Source organism: Schistocerca gregaria, chromosome 3 (genome assembly GCF_023897955.1).
Source record: "Schistocerca gregaria isolate iqSchGreg1 chromosome 3, iqSchGreg1.2, whole genome shotgun sequence".
NCBI lineage: Eukaryota > Metazoa > Arthropoda > Insecta > Orthoptera > Acrididae > Schistocerca > Schistocerca gregaria.
This window is the reverse complement of record NC_064922.1, coordinates 271,364,549-271,383,895: the sequence shown is the minus strand read 5'-3', so window position 1 is coordinate 271,383,895 and position 19,347 is coordinate 271,364,549. Positions and strand designations below refer to the sequence as shown.

Here is a 19,347-nt window from a genome sequence, read left to right as displayed (position 1 = left end):
AGAAATATAAAAACCGGGTGATGATTGCAGCAGATATAGTATATGACACGGCTACTTTCACAGGTGGCCTTGCCTCTTATAAGGCAAGATAAGCCTGTGACAGGACTGGAATAGAAGTAGCTGAGTGCATGGATTGGGCAGGTCTTGCACCTGGGTTTTTCATAGGGATATGATCCCTGCGGCAAGGGACTAGGACTGGTAGTGGCATAGGAATGAACTAGGATGGTATGTAAGTCGGGTGGATGGCAGAACACCAGTTTAGGAGGATTGGAAAGGATCTAGGGTAGAATGTCCCTCATTTCAGGACGTGATTACAGATAATCAAAGCCCTGATGAAGGATGTGGTTCAGTTGCCCCAGTTTGAGATGGTATTGGTTAACAAAGGGGACACTCCTTTGCATGTGGTCCTTCGTGGTGATGGGAGGATTGGGGATGTGTGTTGACATGGCAGGGGAAATCAGTCTGTGGACTAGGTCTCTTTGTGAGGCCTTCAGCATACAGCACAAGGGAGTTCTTTGCACTGCATACACATTGCCCCTGGATGGCCAAGCTGTATGGGAGGAATTTTTTTGGTGTGGAAGGGATGGCAGGTGCCAAAATGCAGGTACTGTTGGTGGTTTTCATGTGGACAGGAGTGTGGATGGATTGCTGCTGTTCTACAGTGTAAAAGTTGCAATCTGACCTGAGTGGCCTGACATGGTGATCATCTACTCAAGTGAATCTATGTGTGTTTTCATCTTTTTTTCTGAAGAAGGCTTTGGCCAAAAGTTTAGTGTGTAACAGTCTTTTCATTGTACCTATCTGCAACTCAATGCATCATCTTTACGGTGAGTAGCAATCTGTACTTTTCATAATTGGACATCACCTTTAGTAATTGTTCATATACCAGATTGTGTGTTCAAGAATACAGCAAACACTCAGTCAATTGTGACTCATACCTTGTTCCATATTCTGATGAATTATTTTCAAAATTGGTAGGAGGTCAGAATTTCTCTGAGGTCCATCATTTATAAGCTTATTTTCATTTTTCTTTTGAAGATGCTTCTAAAGCTTTTTTGGTATTAAATACTCCTTATGGCTTTTTATTAGTACTTTTTAGTGTTGATAGTGCAGCATCAATATCTTAGAAATTTCTAAAACAAACTGTTACCTATTCAGTGCATCAATCATCTGGATGATACTGACCGAAGGGCTCAGCAGTAGCATATATAGAATCTCCAGCAATTACTTTTAGTCCTAGTGAAAGCCAGATGAAAGTGTAACTCATCAAAATGCTCATTCTTCCAGCCTTTATTGAGTATGTACATTGTATTCCTATACAAGAAGGCCTTAAAACAATGTCAGAGAATGTTGCAGTCATTTCTCGTGTCAGAGAATGTGGCAGTTATTTCTAATCTTCCAATACCAAATAATGTAAGGATCTTCATGTTTTTATAGGCAAAGTCGTATATGATGCCTGATTCCCCCCATTCCAAAACTGTGACAAAAACTCATTCTCTGAATCACATGTAGAGAGAAGGGACCTCTTTCCAATGGTCTGCAAATTGTCCACAAGCATTTCTTAAGCTGAAGCAATGCTTCCAAACTGCTTTATGCCTAACATTATATCAGCCTCATTTAACACTTCTGTTAGCGATGGATGCAATCACTATGTGACATTGGGGTTGTTCAGTAACAGAAGTACCTGGCTGGTTCAGAAATAATGATTGCATTTGCCTCTAAGGCGCTGACCAAGGCACAAGAAAATTATTCACAGAACAAGCACTGGCAATTATATTTGCTACCCAGAAGTTCCTCATTTTCCTGCAACAAATTTCATCTGGTCATTGCCCATAAGCCATTGGAGTCCATATTTGGCTGTAAGTCAAAGTTAACTAAATGGGCATCTCAGAGGTTTCTAATGCTGGGCTCTTTCCTTATGAAATTACCAATATTCCATTCACTGCCATATGTTAGCGTACCATGTGAATGTCAACATACTGTCAAGATTCCCTATGATCCGAATGAAGAATTTGATAAACATGAGACTGTTTTCACATTAACTCACAATCAGAATGGTTAGTGGAAAAGCATCCCATCATTTCCAGATATATTGCAGCAGCCACATGTAAGGATCCACTCTAGAGATAGGTTTGCCAGTTCGTACAAACAAGCTGGGACATGTCCTTCGCTTGGCAGCTTCCATGAAACTTACTTGTTCTCTTGCCCTTCATCTCCTCAAAAGCATCCCACTGTTATTTAATCAAGATGACTGCTAGTGTCAAGTAGTGATTCCACAGGTTCTGTGATAACATACATTGCAAGTCTTGTATCATTCTCAGAGGTATTTTCATAATTATGAACCTTGTATGACAACATTTGTATTGGGCATGTGTACAAGAGGATATTAATTAAGTGGCTCAAAAATGTTAGGCTAATCAGTTGTAGTCATCAGCACCACACCGCATCTGTGCATCATGGCCTGTATGTACTCAGCTGTATGGCTGGGTGTTAGTGGTAGACTCTGATAGATGCTTATCTTCATTTCTCATATGTAATTAAAATGCAACAAACCATCAACGGTGAATACCCCTAAGGCTTTCAAAACTATTTTTTCTATTGAAGAAGCCCACAAACTCTTGTTATAGACAATGGTAAACAGATAACTACCACAACTTTCTAACAAATTAAACATACTACCACATCTCTCTTTCAGCCTGCAACTAATGGCATTGCAGATGTCTTGTGAGTACGTTTAAGATACAGATGAAAAAATTCCACTCTTACTGATTATGCACTGATCTATCTTTTATCCCAGTCAATATTGTTCCCAGATCAAAGCCTGGTGGAACTTTCGCAAGGAATCCTCATTGTAATGATAATTAAATCAATACCCTACACTGCTGACAGGTATTTATATACATCAACAGGGACAGTCGAAAATGTGTGCCCTGACCGGGACTCAAACCTGGGATCTTCTGCTTACATGGCAGACACTCTATCCATCTGAGCCACCGAGGGCACAGAGAATAGTGTGCCTGCAGGGATTTATCCCTTGCACACACCCTGTGAGACCTATATTCCCAACTTAATGTCCACACACTACATTCGTAGTGCCCCTGCCCATTACACTCATTAGTCGCAGCAGACAATCTTACCGAGTCCCGTAAGAGTTTGGGCAATGCATGTGGATCCACACAGAAGTAGGTCCATGGCTAGTTAGCCTTAACTAAATGAAGATGGTATCTGTTCTTTCAGACATCTTCATAAAATCCTCATTGTTCCATGCTAGATTTGTTGCAGCCCCCATTACTACAAGAAAAAGAAGAAGAAGCTACAATTTTAAAGTTTGCATACCCATCTGGGCATGTACGTTGGGACATATGTCTGGCTTAATATGTAGCTCCATCTCTGCCTAGCACTTGCCAACATTTTAAATTCATACATGTGACTTGTTTTAAATACTCAAAGAGAAACAGATTTTCTGCTATCCTGGAAATTAGCATAACGCATGTGGGCTATGTCCCCAATATTTAATTATGACACTTAGTTTATCAAAATTTCCACTGCTTTAATTTGACATACTTTTCTTTGATTTCCCAAACAATATTTGAATTTATTAGAATAAGTGGAATTCTGGCAATGCTGCTGTGCCGTTTTGGGAGAAGCTGCACTTTAAGTGATTCCATTATGCCTAACTTCAATGGAGTACCTACATAGCATTTACATCAGCATCACAAGTCACACTGCAAAATGCTTTCTACTGCAATTAAAATGGCATCCTTCATTAGCAGTGCAACCAGCTCTGTTTGCACTATCTGGGGCAAGCTCTGGCCTCAAATCTGCCACACTGGCAGCACCAGCCAGCAACACCCACTCCATGAACTGGCAAAAGCAGACATAGGGTCCAGTTCCAAGACAATATCCTATATCCCTGATGTTGAACTCCTGGCATTCCCATCACCCTGTCATCCATCACCCTTTGGGTCAGGACCCAGACAACACTCAGGAGGATCTCTGATCTATACCAGGTTTAATGTCAGAAACCAGTGGCTTTTGTGTCTGTGCCTGATACAAGTATGCAATCCCTAAACAAAGCCAAGTTCATTGTGGGAAAAACACAAAATGGATTTCAATAATGATAACCAGTGTATCCAGTTCTAAAGCCAGGTTGGTTTCAAAATAGTAAATGGGCAAGATTTCAAAGAGCTCACTCAGAATACTATTCTGAACCATGGTGGCTTGCTTAGTTTGTTGCTGTGAGTGGCTAAGTCCATGAGACATGCTTTCTGTGTCTCTCATGGTGTCCTTCACTCCTAAGCTGCAATGCCTTAAGAGCCACTATGACACCATTCACTGGAGGTATTATTAAATACTTCCCCTTGATATTGACATGTAGGGCCAAAAATGGTCAATGATAGTGGTGGAGGACATGTGGAATGGCAGAACTCACCACTGGCAGATCACCACCAGCTCAGGGCCGACACCCTGCCTCCCCCTGCCAGAAGGCCCAGTGACTGCCCAGGGACTGCAGGGGAAGAGGAGACAAGAATGTGTCTATGTTAGTAGACTGCTTTGGTACCAATTGAATGAGGGAAAAGGGCACAGAGGATGGAATGGTTCTCGAACCTTGGTCCCCTCATCTACCCTCTGGCGATGGAAAAGAGGGAAGATGTGCCAGCTGCAGTTGTGGTTGGAGCTGGTTGTGGTGACAGGTCAGGTGGACATGAGCAACTGTGACGTCAAACAGCTAATGGTCCCTGTGGTCTATGATAATCCCTTGATCCACCCTGCATGCCAGCTGAATGTGCATGCTCAGGCATATGTGCCCTTCATGTAGGTGGGCTTGAACAAAGGATGGGCATGCTGCATGGAATGCTGACATCTAACTGAGTGTGATGCCAGGGCCCTCTCGGGATTTTGGCCAGACTGACCCCATTGATAAGAATGGATCTATATGTCACAAAAAAGCTATGCAACGCATCCTTGGTTGATGATGTCTGCAGGGTCTTCTGCATCCATCCAGCCTCCACTTTCAAGAGCAGAAATACATTATTCATGCAATACAGGTCTCAATACATGTCTCTTTTATTAGTTATTTGAATAAATTTGTGTTCCTCATCATTCATTATACAAATAATCTGTTAAAATAACTCATTAGATGTTAGCTATATCAAGCTAGGCTAAAAAAAGACAAGTTACATACTTCATACAACTGAAAATCGAGTTAGGAATATCAACATTGTAGGAAAAGACAGATTGATAATTACTGTAAAGAAGACAAATCAGATTGCAGACAGACACAATTAAAAGACATTGACATAAGCTATCGGCCACAGCCTTCATCAATAAAAGACACACACACACACACACACACACACAAGCAAGCACTCCTCATGCACATACGACCACCAACTCCAGCATCTCGGGCTGGAATGTAACATCACAAGGGAAGCAAACAGTAATCTGGAAGGTGAAGGGGAAGGGATAGTAGTGTATGAATGGGAAGAGAGACAAACACTGTCTGATGGAATGTGCAGGGACTAGACTGCTAACAGACGCAGTGACAAGAGGCTGTGGCGCAGGGAGGTGGGAAAAAAAGTAGCAAAAACGGAGAGGAGAGGGGAAAGGCAGGCTGATGCATTGGCAGAAAGCTGCAAATACACAGGGTGGGAAATGAGAGTAGAGAGAAGATGATAAGACAGACAGGGTGGAAACAGATATATGCTGCAAAATAAGAGAAGATTGGGTGTCACTATTAAGTATTTTCTATTGAAGTGAAGTGGAAATAAGTAAGGGGGATTTTCTTATTTTTGACATGCACTGGTGTACCTGAAGTCTGCTGCCCACACCTACAATTTAAAAGTAAGAGAGGAAGTCCGATTTGCCAAAAATCATACAAGTACAACATTTCTAATAGTACCGTTGTAATATACATTAAATTAATTTTTCTTTCCATTCATATACGTAGCAATGTTAGTATTATTGGGTATTTTTTTTAATTATTACAACACATGGCCCATAAAAATGTTGACACAGGGGGGTGCCATGCAGGTGCCCATGGCTGTATCACTGATTTGTTTATATACCTTCCCTTCAAATGAGAAGTAGCTGTGGGTCAGGATAAAGTTGGTAAGGTATATGTGGAATGAGAAAGTGGGTTTGGAGTCTGAAGAACATTGGGAAAGCTTCCCATGTCAAAGACGCCAACCACTTCCTCCACCTACTTTCCACCATCCCCAGTCCTTTACTTCTTGGATCCCTACTCATCGCCGTTGATGCCACCACCCAATACACCAACATCCCTCATGCCCATGGTCTTACTGCCCTGAACACCTCTTTTCTCAACGTGAAGGAAGTGGTGGGTATCTTTGATATGTGAGGCTTTTCCAACATCCGCCAAACTCCAAACTCACTACCTCATTCCTCGTACACCTTACTAACTTTATCCTAACCAACAACTACTTCTCATTTGATGGGAAGGTATATAAATAAACAAATCCATGGCAGAGCCATTGGCACCCACATGGCACTTTCCTATTCCAACCTTTTTATGCGCCATCTAAAGAAGACTTTCCTAGCTTCCCAAAATACCAAACACCTAGTCTGGTTCAAGTTAAATGATGATATCTTAATTATCTGGACTTGGGGCCAAAACACTCTATCTTTGATTCTTCACAATCTCAACATCTTCTTCTCCATCTGCTTCATGTCAACCTCCTCAACCGAGTGTGGCACCTTCGTAGATGTTGACCTCCTCTTCTTGATGGCAACATCTCTGCCTCTCTCCACATTAAACCCACCAACCACCAACAGTACCTGCATTTTGACAACTGCCGTTCATTTCACACCAAAATGCCTCACCCCTATAGCATGGCTACGTGGGGGTGGTGTATCTGCAGTGACAAAAACAAAGGCAAAGGTCCTGAGTTCGAGTCTCGGTCTGGTACACAATTTTAATCCATCAGGAAGTTTCAAAAGCTCCCTTGTTCAGTATGCTGGGGGTTTCACAAAGGCCTTCACAGACAAGCACTATTCCCCAAACATAGTCTCCAAACAGATCTCCTGCACTATTTCAACCTCACACCCACAATCCTCCCACCACCTCCAAGAACCAGTCACAAAGGGGTGTCCCCTTCATCAGCCAGTACCACCCAGGACTGGAACTACTGAACCACATCCATCGCCAGGACTTTGATTACCTATCATTGTGCCCTGAAATGAAGGACATCTTACCCAAGATACTTCTCACCCCTCCTAAAGTGGTGTTCTGTCACATAACCAACATCCAGAACATCCTAGTCCATCCCTACGCCACTCCAGTCCCAACCTGTTGCCACAAGGATCATATCCCTGTTGAAGACCCAGGTGGAAAACCTGCCCAATCCACCCACCCAGCACTAACTGTTCCAGTCCTGTCACAGGTTTGTCCTACCCCATCAGGGGATGGGCCACCTATGAAAACAGCCATGCCATTTCCAAGCTCTGCTGCAATCATTGATCAGCTTTTGATACTGGTATGACTACCAACTAGCTGCCCACCAGGATGAATGATCCCTGCCAAACTGTGCCAAGAGCAAAGTAGACCACACTGTGGCACAACATGCATCTGAACATAAAATATTTTATTTCAGTGGTTGCTTCACTACACAAGCCATCTGGATGATTCCTTCCACCACCAGCTTTTCTGAATTGTGCAGATCAGAGTTATCCTTACAACACATTCTCCATTGCCGTAAGTATCCTGGCTTCAATTTCGGTAACATATTGCCCCACACTCTTCACCCAACAGTCTCCATCCCCTCTGACCTATCATCTCCTTCCCAGTCTCATCTCCCACCATGTTTATTTGCAAAGCTTGGCCAATGCAAACGACTGTTTTTTCCCACTCCTCTCCTTTTTTTTCCCCACCTCCCTGCCTCACAACCTCCTGGCGCTGTGTCTGTTGGCAGTCTAGTACCTGCACACTCCACAAGACAGTGTTTGTCTTTCTTCCCATCCATACACCATTATCCCTTCCCCTTCCCTACCCCTTCCAGACTGCTGCTTGCATCCCATATGATGTTGCATTGCGGCCCAAGGTGCTGGAGTTGGTGTTCATGTGTGCTTGAGGTGTACTTGCTTGCGTATGTGTGTGTGTGAATGGTGTGTGTTTGTGTGTCTCTTTTACGGATGAACACAGTGGCCAAAATCTGTATGTGAGTGTCTTTAAATTGTGCCTTCCTGCAACTTGATGTGTCGTCTTTACAGTAAGCAGCAATCCGTCTTTGCCTATGTTGTTGACAAGCTACATATTTATATGATGATACCATCCCACAATTTTACTGCTGTCTGTGTAGCACAGACATTACTTCAGTCTGGAAATATTTAAATTTTCTTGTATTTTACCCAATTATTGGTTTAAATATTTAAGATTTTGATGTTCTGGAATACTGTCACTGTGCTTTGCAGCTATACTGTAAGATGTTGAAACACTTGTTCTCTGATGTAAAAAATGGCCACCATGAAACACATGAATAAATAAATATAATAGAGGGAAACATTCCACGTGGGAAAAATAATATGACAAATGTCTGCTTGCGTCTGTGTATGTGCGGATGGATATGTGTGTGTGTGCGAGTGTATACCTGTCCTTGTTTCCCCCTAAGGTAAGTCTTTCCACTCCTGGGATTGGAATGATTCCTCACCCTCTCTCTTAAAACCCACATCCTTTCGTCTTTCCCTCTCCTTCCCTCTTTCCTGATGAAGAAACCGTTGGTTGCGAAAGGTTGAATTTTGTGTGTATGTTTGTGTTTGTTTGTGTGTCTACCAACCCGCCAGCGCTTTCGTTTGGTAAGTCACATCATCCTTGTTTGTAAAATGAATAGAAGTACTCAATGAAATCACCAAGTGATGGCAGGAGGGCACACATGAAAAGGTATTAAAATCTTCAAGTTTTCAATGCCAGGGCTCTTTCTTTCTTTCCCTTCAACCTCTCTACCAGAAGAAGGAGCTAGTAGCTATAACAGCTTGCAAATTTCAAAATCTTTATATGTGTGTTCTCCTGCCACCACTTGGTGAGTAGATTTTTTTTTTTTTTTTACCTATCCAATTATATCAGATACATCTCTGATATCATACAGTTTCCTGAAACTTACATCATAGCATATGTCATTCGGTCTGGACGAAATGCACGCATCATGCTCAGTCGCTGCAAGGCAGTCTTATTTTTCCACTCTTGTGGAAACTTCTCTCTCTCAGGACACTCTGACTCAATTAACTTCTTCCATCTTTTAGGATTAGTTTCAATGTCGCGATCCAGATTTCTGAAAATACAGTTATCTTAACACTGTTGTCCATTGAAAGACGTGTCTCAAACACTAATGATTATCATATTGTAACATTACATGCTTTATATTGCAGATGTTGAGTATTTTATTTAGTAATGGTATCATATTAACTTCTACTAACAAGAAACTTTATTAAATTTTAATAAGCAAAACATGAGACAGCATTCATGAAGATGCAACCTATTTTGAACAAAATTTTTAGCAGCTGCTTCTGTGGAGTGTCTGGTCTGTCAGACAGAATGAAGATTTTAAAAAGTAACACAGTTATTGGTAATGTATTGCTCTGAACAGAAGATGTAATAAAATTGCCAAAAGAAAAAGCAAGTGTGCTACAGTCCAATGTATTTTCAGTAGCATAACATCTAATGTTAGTGCATATGACAAAGTAATATTAGTAATTATGACACAATATAGATATAAGATATTCAGCTTCATGTAAAATCAACAGCAGAACTGTATAAGCATAATATCATGTCTAATAAACAACACAATATTAAAATGACCAAAAAAAGAATCATAAAAAATTCCCAGCAGATAAATGTGTGAAAACATCAACACTGAAGAAAACAGTTAGTGAAAATAATTGTCAACAGCCATAGCACTACTAAAATTTGGCTACTTATTATCTTCTATTGTTCCAAAATTTTATAATGATCTTTGTCTCCCCCTGTCCTCACAACACGTGTCCCTCTGCTCTTATTTGCTAACTTCCCAACCCAATTATCTTTCCTTCTATGAGAGGCACTAACAGCCATGAGAGCCAAGATAATTTTTTTATACTTTTATCTGTGTCTATCAACAGTACTTAGAACTCTGTCTCCTGATGGTATATACTGGTCATCCATTCTGTCTCAGTGTAATTAGCAGACACTAACTCCATAACCAAATGGTTAATGTTGCTGCCTTTGGAGTTGAAGGGCCCATTTCAATTCCCAATACATCATCAGATTTTTTTCTGGTAGGGAAAGAGGTTCACTCAGTCTTGTGAGGCCAAATGGAGTGCCACTTGAATAAATATGTAATGGCACCATCAGGATTCATCTACTGGCAATAAAGCTGAAGTGATGTGTGACAGGCTGCTCACATGTCCTGTGATCATAGATTGCTTCTAATACTCCCTTGTATGAAGCAGTTGGTGTTGTATCAAGCATAAGGCCTAATCCACATGTGTTATTTACATTTTATATATTAGCAGAAAGGAAGCTGCTTTGAAAAATGCCACTGCTCTTCATACTGCACTATTCAGCTGCTTTTTATGTCTGATGATGTAAATAAAGTATATGTGTAACTTTACGTGGAACACTATTAGCTGTGTATATAATTGTAAAATTAAAGTTTGTTTAATGAGAACATGTACGGCAGAATTTACACCTCTCAATACAAATATTTCAATACATTTTGGAGGAATGAAGTACTAATATATTTTAGTTTTGAATATTTGGCTATTTCCAATTTCCTATCTGTTACTACTTTTTCACCAGAAAATATAAAATTCCTTTCTGAACTGTAAGTGTAAATTATGTTCATTTACTTTTGTATTCTCATTGTCAGTTTCACGGCTGATCCATCCTATTATTAATGTCAGTGAGACAAAACTTATGCAGTTTCACACAACACACAAAATAAATGAATAAATAAAATGTAGTGGTGATTAATAAATGGGAGTGCAGTCCTTCAAATTCCTGAGATTTTACACAGACAGTGAGCTAAATTTATCTATACACACTTCAACAAAAGATTAAGTACAGCAACATTTTCTATCCATATTGCTGCTTTGATCAGTGATAAGGACAAAACCAAAGCTGTCTGCTTGGGATATAACCCCATTAAACCACATCTCATGGCATAATATTTAAGGGCAACCAACCAGATGCAAGAAAGATATTTACCATACAAAAGTGTGAGATCAGTGTCATGTGTGGATCCCACATGTGGGGTGTATGTATAAACTTATTCAAACATCTGACCATGCTCACAATGACACTGCAGTACAGTCTTTCTATAATCTCTTTTGTTGCCAAGAATTTTAGATTGTACAAAATGGACAATGTACATGCAACCATTTAATCAGGCTGAAGTGAAATTCATGCACTCGAACTCTGCAGCATGACTCCTCACATGCCAGCGATAAAAAAAATATCTCTCACAAAATTTTTTTCTGGCGAGTACATCCGGCGGAAAAAGGATGTTAAATAGTGGCAATATGGCAATGTTGTAACCACATGTCCCATGAGTACTTCTGTCAGCACTTATTTGTTGTGCTGTACAGTTGGTGCAGTTTTGGGTTAGCATGCATGAGGTCCAGGGTTCGATCCTGGGTTGAGGTGCATTTTTTTAATTTGCTAATTCAATTCTGACATTTCATACTGTAATATACAGCGTTTCTTAGGCCACATATATCCTAAATTTACAACGTTTTGTAATGCTGAACATAACAAATATATGGTTAGGCAGATAAGAAATAGACAGTTGAAACAAATGGCCGGTCATAGGACAGAATAACTACAAAATCAATACCTGTTTCGAGATGCTAAAGATGATAGCACAGTACAATAACACATCTACTTGTCATTTATACTACATGTAATATGAGCATTCAGATGACGCACATTAGCAACCAGTGGCAATAATAATGTCCATTTTAATGACTTCATGACCTTCACAACAGAATACATTGTCCTCAGAACAACAGATGCTCATGCCCTGCACATCCAAACATTGTGCAACCCACCAGATCATACAGCTCTGGACCCTTTGCAACAAAGCTGCATCCACAGTAACAAGAGCAACATGAACATGTGCTACCAATTCTTCCACATTCGCCAGAGTAGAATACACATGTTCCTTCAAGTGTCCACACAGGAAGAAATCCAGGCTATTTACATCAGTTGAGTGTGGTAGCCATCCAACTGGACCTCCATGTCCAAGTACTATTGCACATTAATTCCAGAGTGTGGAGGTGCACCATCATGTTGGAATCATATCCTCTGGTAAACATGTAGTGGAACATCATCCAGCGCATCAGACAGATAGTTTGATAGGAATGCATGATACCTTCATGCAGTCAACCAGTCAGGCAACATTTAGGGGCCCAAACACCTGTCGCCCAATATAAAGGCCCAGATGTTGATACCAAATGAACTTGGTATCCACAGTCACGGGTGATGTGTGGGTTAACCTCACACCAATGGTGGGCATTGTGCATATTGAAGACACCCTCATGAGTGAATGCTGCTTCATCCGACCATATTATGGTGTTCACGAAGTCACTGTTGGCTTCCTGTTGTTGTTGGAACCATTCACAGAATTACATTCACTGATGGCGATCTGCAGGATGGAGGTATTGCGTGAAAGCAAAACGATAGGGGTGCAGTCCATGCTTGTGCAGCACATTAACAACCATGTGTTGTGAGACACACAGCTGCCTTCCTATGCTATGTGTAGTTCACTGAGGTTCTTGGTGTATGACCTCCTGAATAGCTTCCTCAGTAGCTGGAGTGATGCAAGTCCATGGACGACCTCTGTCATGTGATGGTGAAGGAGAGAATCAGAGTCCTGATCAGCCTGATTATCAGATACACCAAGGACCAGAAGCATATCCACATAATCATCGTTTTTGTTTATGCTTTTATCTACTAACAATATATTTGTAATAGGTGTAGTGATCGTATGTGTATATATTAGTTATAAAATTAAGTAAAGACTTGGTGAAGGAAGTTACAGGGACTCAAGTACACTAGCAGAGACACGGAAGTGGAGCAGGACTGCAGAGAGGTAGTCGGCCGATCGAGTATGCGAACCAAGCAGTCAGCAGCCTACTGGGGGCGTCGTCCGGAGGACATTGCCCGCCCCGCTAGAAAGCAGGCCAGACGGATTAGGAGCCAGCATAAGTCACGTGTACGATACACAAGGGAACCTTCTAGCATCGAACCACAGAGGTCGGTCACTGTGCTACAAACGTCACGCCGTCAGTAGGAACACTAAGTAAATACCCCGGAAAGAGGCAGCTCTCTCTCGAAGTTTGCAGCTTCTTCTGAAGTCTGCGGTGAGTCTGCTCGAAGTCTGCTGGAAGTGCTGATCAACTTATGGAGTACGCTTGTCATGTTCCGGAAGCCTTGTGACGGTTGCTGGGCGTGCTGATGTACTCCCGACGGTAGAAGAAGCGGCAGATATGGAGGTCATAGGACAGCATCGAACCTGATAGCAGCGTCTAGGACAGCATCGAACCTGATAGCAGCGTCTAGTTACCACGACTTACGAAGAAAGAAGAAGATGTCGTCCCTTCAACAGTAAGTCACAGAAGTCGAGTCTTCATTCCGAGTCAAGTCATTAAAGTCAAAGTTTCACCTATAGCAACAGAGGGAGACGTATAGTGAATAACCCGGGTGACTGGTTCGGACGAAGGGATGCGGCCGAACCAGTGAAGTCACCCGTGAATTGGGAAGAACTCCAGTTCAATGGACGCCGCCCAAAGCTGCCAAATCTGAGAACACGGGTTCGCTCCTAGCACGGGGCAATTTTCGTCATCGCAGTGGCCGGCATACCGCCTGGAATTGCAAGCCAGTACACTCACCGGCACACAGTCTTGCCGTGTAAGCAGCGCTCGCCATGTGCGGCCGTCGTCAGCTACTGTTTCTGGGGCATTCCTTGCAGTCTACGTTAGCATCTCCCGCCACTGCCAGCACCGAGGCCACTACACTGTGTTGCTACTGAAGCACTGAACCAATCAAGTAAAGTAAATCGGTTGAAGTCCGCTGAATGCACTGTTGTCAAGGAAATGTTTGTCAATAAATAACTCTTGCAGTAAGGGATGTTTTATTGTACCTCATCCTCTGAGCCAAGGGAAGAACCCATGTAGCCCAGCTCTCCATGCCTGACAAATAATAAGAATAACAAGAAAGAAATAAAAAGAGACTCTACATATTATAGAATTTTACATCAAAATGCAAAACCTCATTCTAAACCCTATCTGGGACACTTCATATGGAAATTATTCTTACATACATTATTGTGGTTGTGAATATCACAGTTCATCCCATAACAGCTCTTACTATTAACCACAAATACCATACCTAAGGAAGTAAATGGCCTGGAATTTCCAAAGTCCCTCAAGAGGCTTCTACCGTGTGTTGAGTTATCAGTTTTAAATAATATGCATACTTAGCGCTTAGCATCATTGTGACAGAAGTACATGGCATAAGGCGGTACTGAGTAAATGTATGCTTGGAGTCTAGTCTGCAAATTATTACAATGAGAGAAAATTATAAGTAAAAAGCTTGCAGAATTGAGTTTTTTATTAACTTATTCAAATTCCAGTACCACCTCAGTTTCTTATCTATCTGCATGTTCAGGAATGTCACACGCAAAGTTTCATGTGGTTTGCAATAACTGACCTCTACTTCTGTTAGTTGTAAGCCATTTTTATGCATTTGTAATTGCGTAATATTAAGTCTTAGTGAGAAAAATCAATTTATGTTCTTGGAAATGTGACAGATAATGCTACAGGGTAGCTTAGTTCTACAAGAATAGATTCCATATATTTCTTTCTCTGTACAGCATCTTTCAAGGAAGATTCTCAAGGCTGTCAATTCAACTAAGTACCTGGGTGTTAAAATTACGAACAACTTCAGTTGGAAGGACCACATAGATAATATTGTCGGGAAGGCGAGCCAAAGGGTGCGTTTCATTGGCAGGACACTTAGAAGATGCAACAAGTCCACTAAAGAGACAGCTTACACTACACTCGTTCGTCCTCTGTTAGAATATTGCTGCGCGGTGTGGGATCCTTACCAGGTGGGATTGACGGAGGACATCGAAAGGGTGCAAAAAAGGGCAGCTCGTTTTGTATTATCACGTTATAGGGGAGAGAGTGTGGCAGATATGATACACGAGTTGGGATGGAAGTCATTACAGCATAGACGTTTTTCGTCACGGCGAGACCTTTTTACGAAATTTCAGTCACCAACTTTCTCTTCCGAATGCGAAAATATTTTGTTGAGCCCAACCTACATAAGTAGGAATGATCATCAAAATAAAATAAGAGAAATCAGAGCTCGAACAGAAAGGTTTAGGTGTTCGTTTTTCCCGCTCGCTGTTCAGGAGCGGAATAGTAGAGAGATAGCATGATTGTGGTTCGATGAACCCTCTGCCAAGCACTTAAATGTGAATTGCAGAGTAGTCATGTAGATGTAGATGTAGAAAGATGGTTCAGTATTTTGGTTTAAGTTCATTTCTTAAAGATGGAAATGAATCTGTAATTAGAGATCACATGCTTATTTCCACTTTTATACATTGGTATTACTACCGCATACTTTGGTATTTCAGGAAATACAGCTTGACTCATTGAATGATTACAAGATAATTTAAATAATGGTTCATCCAATTAGTACAAGATTTTGATGCTTTTTTTAAATACCAACATTACCAGAACACTTACTTTCTTCAGTGACTGAATGCGTTTTGTCATACTTTAAAAGTTGATTTGGCAAAACTGGTATCTGGTTGTGGAGTATTTAATCAGTGCACAAAAATATAAAGTTTACACATGAGACTGAAAACAACGGTACCTTGCCATTTCTGGATGTGGAAGTATACAAAGCTGCTGAAAGTAAACTGGGACACAAACTGCACAGGAAAGTAACTCACGCTAATCGGTACCTGCATGCGGAGAGCCATCACCACCCAGCTCAAAAGTATTCTGTACTGCATACGTTAACTGTCTGAGCCTACCAGATAAGTGATGAAAATAACATCAAAGAAGAATTAATGGAGCTACAACACATGTTTTGTGCCAATGGCTATGATGACGACATCATAAGAAAGGTAGCTAAAACCAAAGGGAGCAGAACACGAGAAGAAGGCAAAGAAGAAAGCTTCCACTTGTACACTTACCATATGTAAAAGGCGTCGATGAACAGCTAGACAACATCCTCTGCCGACGAGGTTTCAAATCAATTTTTCCAAGCAGTCAGGATCCATGAAATGATAAGTTCCACAAAGGATGTAGTCAACAATCTTAACATTACAGGTGTCTGCAAACTATGGTGTGAGTGTGGTGCTATATACATAGGAGAAACAGGGAGACTTGTCAGCTTATGAGTAGCAGAACAAGAACACTATGTACGATTACAACAACATAATAAATTGGCGATAGCGGAACACCACTGTGATTGTGGACAACCTATCAGGTTCCAGAAAGCCCGAGTACTGGTGAAAGAATCGTGGATGCAAGAATGCAAAATACGGGAGGCGATCGAAATTATTAAGCAGCCTGACAACATCAACAGAGAAGATGGCTACAAACTCCCAGCGTCCTGGTTGCCGGCCATCCCAGTCTAACTGACCGTGAGCAGTCGCGGGGCAGAAGCTACATTGGACATGGATGTATCTGCACAAGCAGCTGTAGAGCAACTGTCAGTCCATTTCCACGCCCACCAGGAGGAAAACATGCCGACCAGAAGCCAAACGCTGATTGGCGGACAGCTACCAATCGTTGACGACATGGACATCCACGAATAACCTCTTTCCTTCCACCTTCCCTGATGTCATGACTACCCAGTCATATTACAGGGCCAATTAAAAGTTTTACAACGGTGACGTCAGACATCAATAGTCTGTAATAAATAGAAGAACCAATCCCTATGCAAAACCAGTTGTGCCCTGAGGAAGGCAATTGCAATTCGGCTGAAATGTCGATTTTAGTTTATTATTGATGTTAGTTCTTAGCAATGACACAGCATAATACCCAGAAGAATTTTAATCACTATGACACCGGTCACAGAAGCCTGTGTTCTTATACATAATGCCTATGTAAGTGCCAGTACATCCAGTGGATCTGCTTTTTATGGTACTTTTTTTTTCGCTGTGTTTTAGTCCACTGTTAGGAAGAATACATCAACTTTTATGAGATAATGGTGTGAATTCATCATCATGTGTTTCACTGTTACTGCCATCTAATACTTTAGTATTTTATCCTTTATTGATTTGATTCATGTGCCTAATAATGCTCCTTTCTACCTTTTTCGACACTCTGCAGCGGAGTGTGCACTGATGTGAAACTTCCTGGCACACAGTTTTAATCTGCCAGGAAGTTTCATATCAGCGCACACTCCGCTGCAGAGTGAAAATCTCATTCTCGAAACATCCTCCATGCTGTGGCTAAGCCATGTCTCTGCAATATCCTTTCTTTCAGGAGTACTAGTTCTGCAAGGTTCGCAGGAGAGCTTCTGTAAAGTTTGGAAGGTAGGAGACGGATACTGGCAGAAGTAAAGCTGTGAGTACCGGGCGTGAGTCGTGCTTCGGTAGCTCAGATGGTAGAGCACTTGCCCGCAAAAGGCAAAGGTCCCGAGTTCGAGTCTCAGTCGGGCACACAGTTTTAATCTGCCAGGAAGTTTCAAGGTGTTTTATCATAGAGGCTAAATCACATGTGATATCACTGAGCCCTGCTATAGTAGATTCTTAGATTTTCATATGGATTTTCATATACACAGAGAGTTCCACATGGCGGGCATTGAAAAGAAACATGTTAATAGTCATGTGACAATAAAATGAGTCGGACAAAAGTTTTATGGTTCCAAAAGTTCTATTTCCTATGCTCCCACAATATCCTTTAGTCCAGAAGTGCTCATCCAGCAAGCTACACAGCAGACTTTCTGTGATGTTTGGAACACAGGAGAGTTAGAAATGAAGCTCTGATGTCATGTCATGAGTCACGGCTGCAGTGCTTAGTGGTGAGAGCACTTGGAGCACTGCCTGTGAATTGCATGGTTCTTGGTTTGAGTTCCAGTCACCACACAATTTAATCCACCAGGAAGTTTTAACAGGCAAAGGTATATCAATATGGAGCTCAAAAATCTTTACATTTGGAAGTGCTACAGGATCCCTGGAAAACAATTTTAAAGCTTAGACAACAAATATTGCACCTTTAACTGAAGGTCATTGTAACCGTATTCATACCAGACTAATGCAAATCAAAATGGCACCAGAACAAGTGTGACTTTTTTATTGAAGAAAATGACCAAATAGTACATGGCTGTATGCAGGAAGCAAACATTTTAGTGATCACTTCCTGAGTGTAAGCAGAGAAATGGAAGAAGCATTGCACTACATGTAACAAGCACTCCCACAAACAACAAATCAGTTGTGATGTTCAAAGCTTTCTCGGCGCTGATTGTTCCATAAAAACGATATTTCAGCGCAGAGTCTTCTGGCCCTCTTCAGGTGAGTGCCACTGTAGCAGTACTGGCGAGTACGCGCTGAGCTCCGCTATTTAAAGCTGTACTGATTTGACATTGCGCATGCGCTGCTCAGCGTGCACATTCATAATGTCTCCGTGCGCTGTGGATTTGTGATTTCCTTTCAAAAAGGTCACAGTTCAAAGTAACTGATGGAAAGTCATAGAGTAAAAGGGAAGTGATTTATTGTGCTCCCCAAGGAAGTGTTATAGGCCATCTGCTGTTCTTAATTTATATACTTGATTTAGGAGACAATCTGAGTAGCCCTCTTAGATTGTTTGCAGGTGATGTTATTTACTAACTAGTAAATTCATCAGAAGAGCAAAGCCAATTACTAAATGATTCGGACGTGATATCTGTATGGTGTGAAAAGTGGCAATTGAATATACATAACGAAAAGGGTGAGGCCATCAAGCATTATTACTAAATGGAATCCATTAAATTTTGGTTACATGATAAATACACAAATCTAAAGGCTGTGAATTAAACCAAATACCTAGCGATAAACATTATGAACAACTTAAACTGGACATATCACTGGATCCACTGAAGAGGCTGTCTACACTATGCTTGTTCATCCTTTACTAGAACACTAGTGTGCAGTATGTGATCACTGCCAGGTAAGGTTGACAGAAGACATCAAAAAATTTCAAAGGAGGGCAGCTTGTTTTGTACTATATTGACAGGGACATGATATGAGAGCTGGGTTGGCAATCATTAAAACAAAACAAAACTCTATCTCTTTTTTAGATGGTGAGATATTTTACAAAGTTTCAATCTCAAACTTTCACCTCTGAAAATAATTT

The 19,347-nt window shown here is 41.3% G+C and overlaps 1 protein-coding gene across 1 annotated transcript in view; it reads right to left on the bottom strand.

The window, feature by feature from the left end:
• The window catches only part of LOC126355394 (dynein beta chain, ciliary), a 677,699-nt gene that overhangs the window by 96,637 nt on the left and 561,715 nt on the right, over window positions 1-19,347 (bottom strand). Inside the window, exon 69 of the mRNA XM_050005692.1 lies at window positions 9,117-9,284. Within this exon, the coding sequence (XP_049861649.1) occupies window positions 9,117-9,284 (168 nt within the window). The remainder of the gene's footprint in view (window positions 1-9,116; window positions 9,285-19,347) is intronic.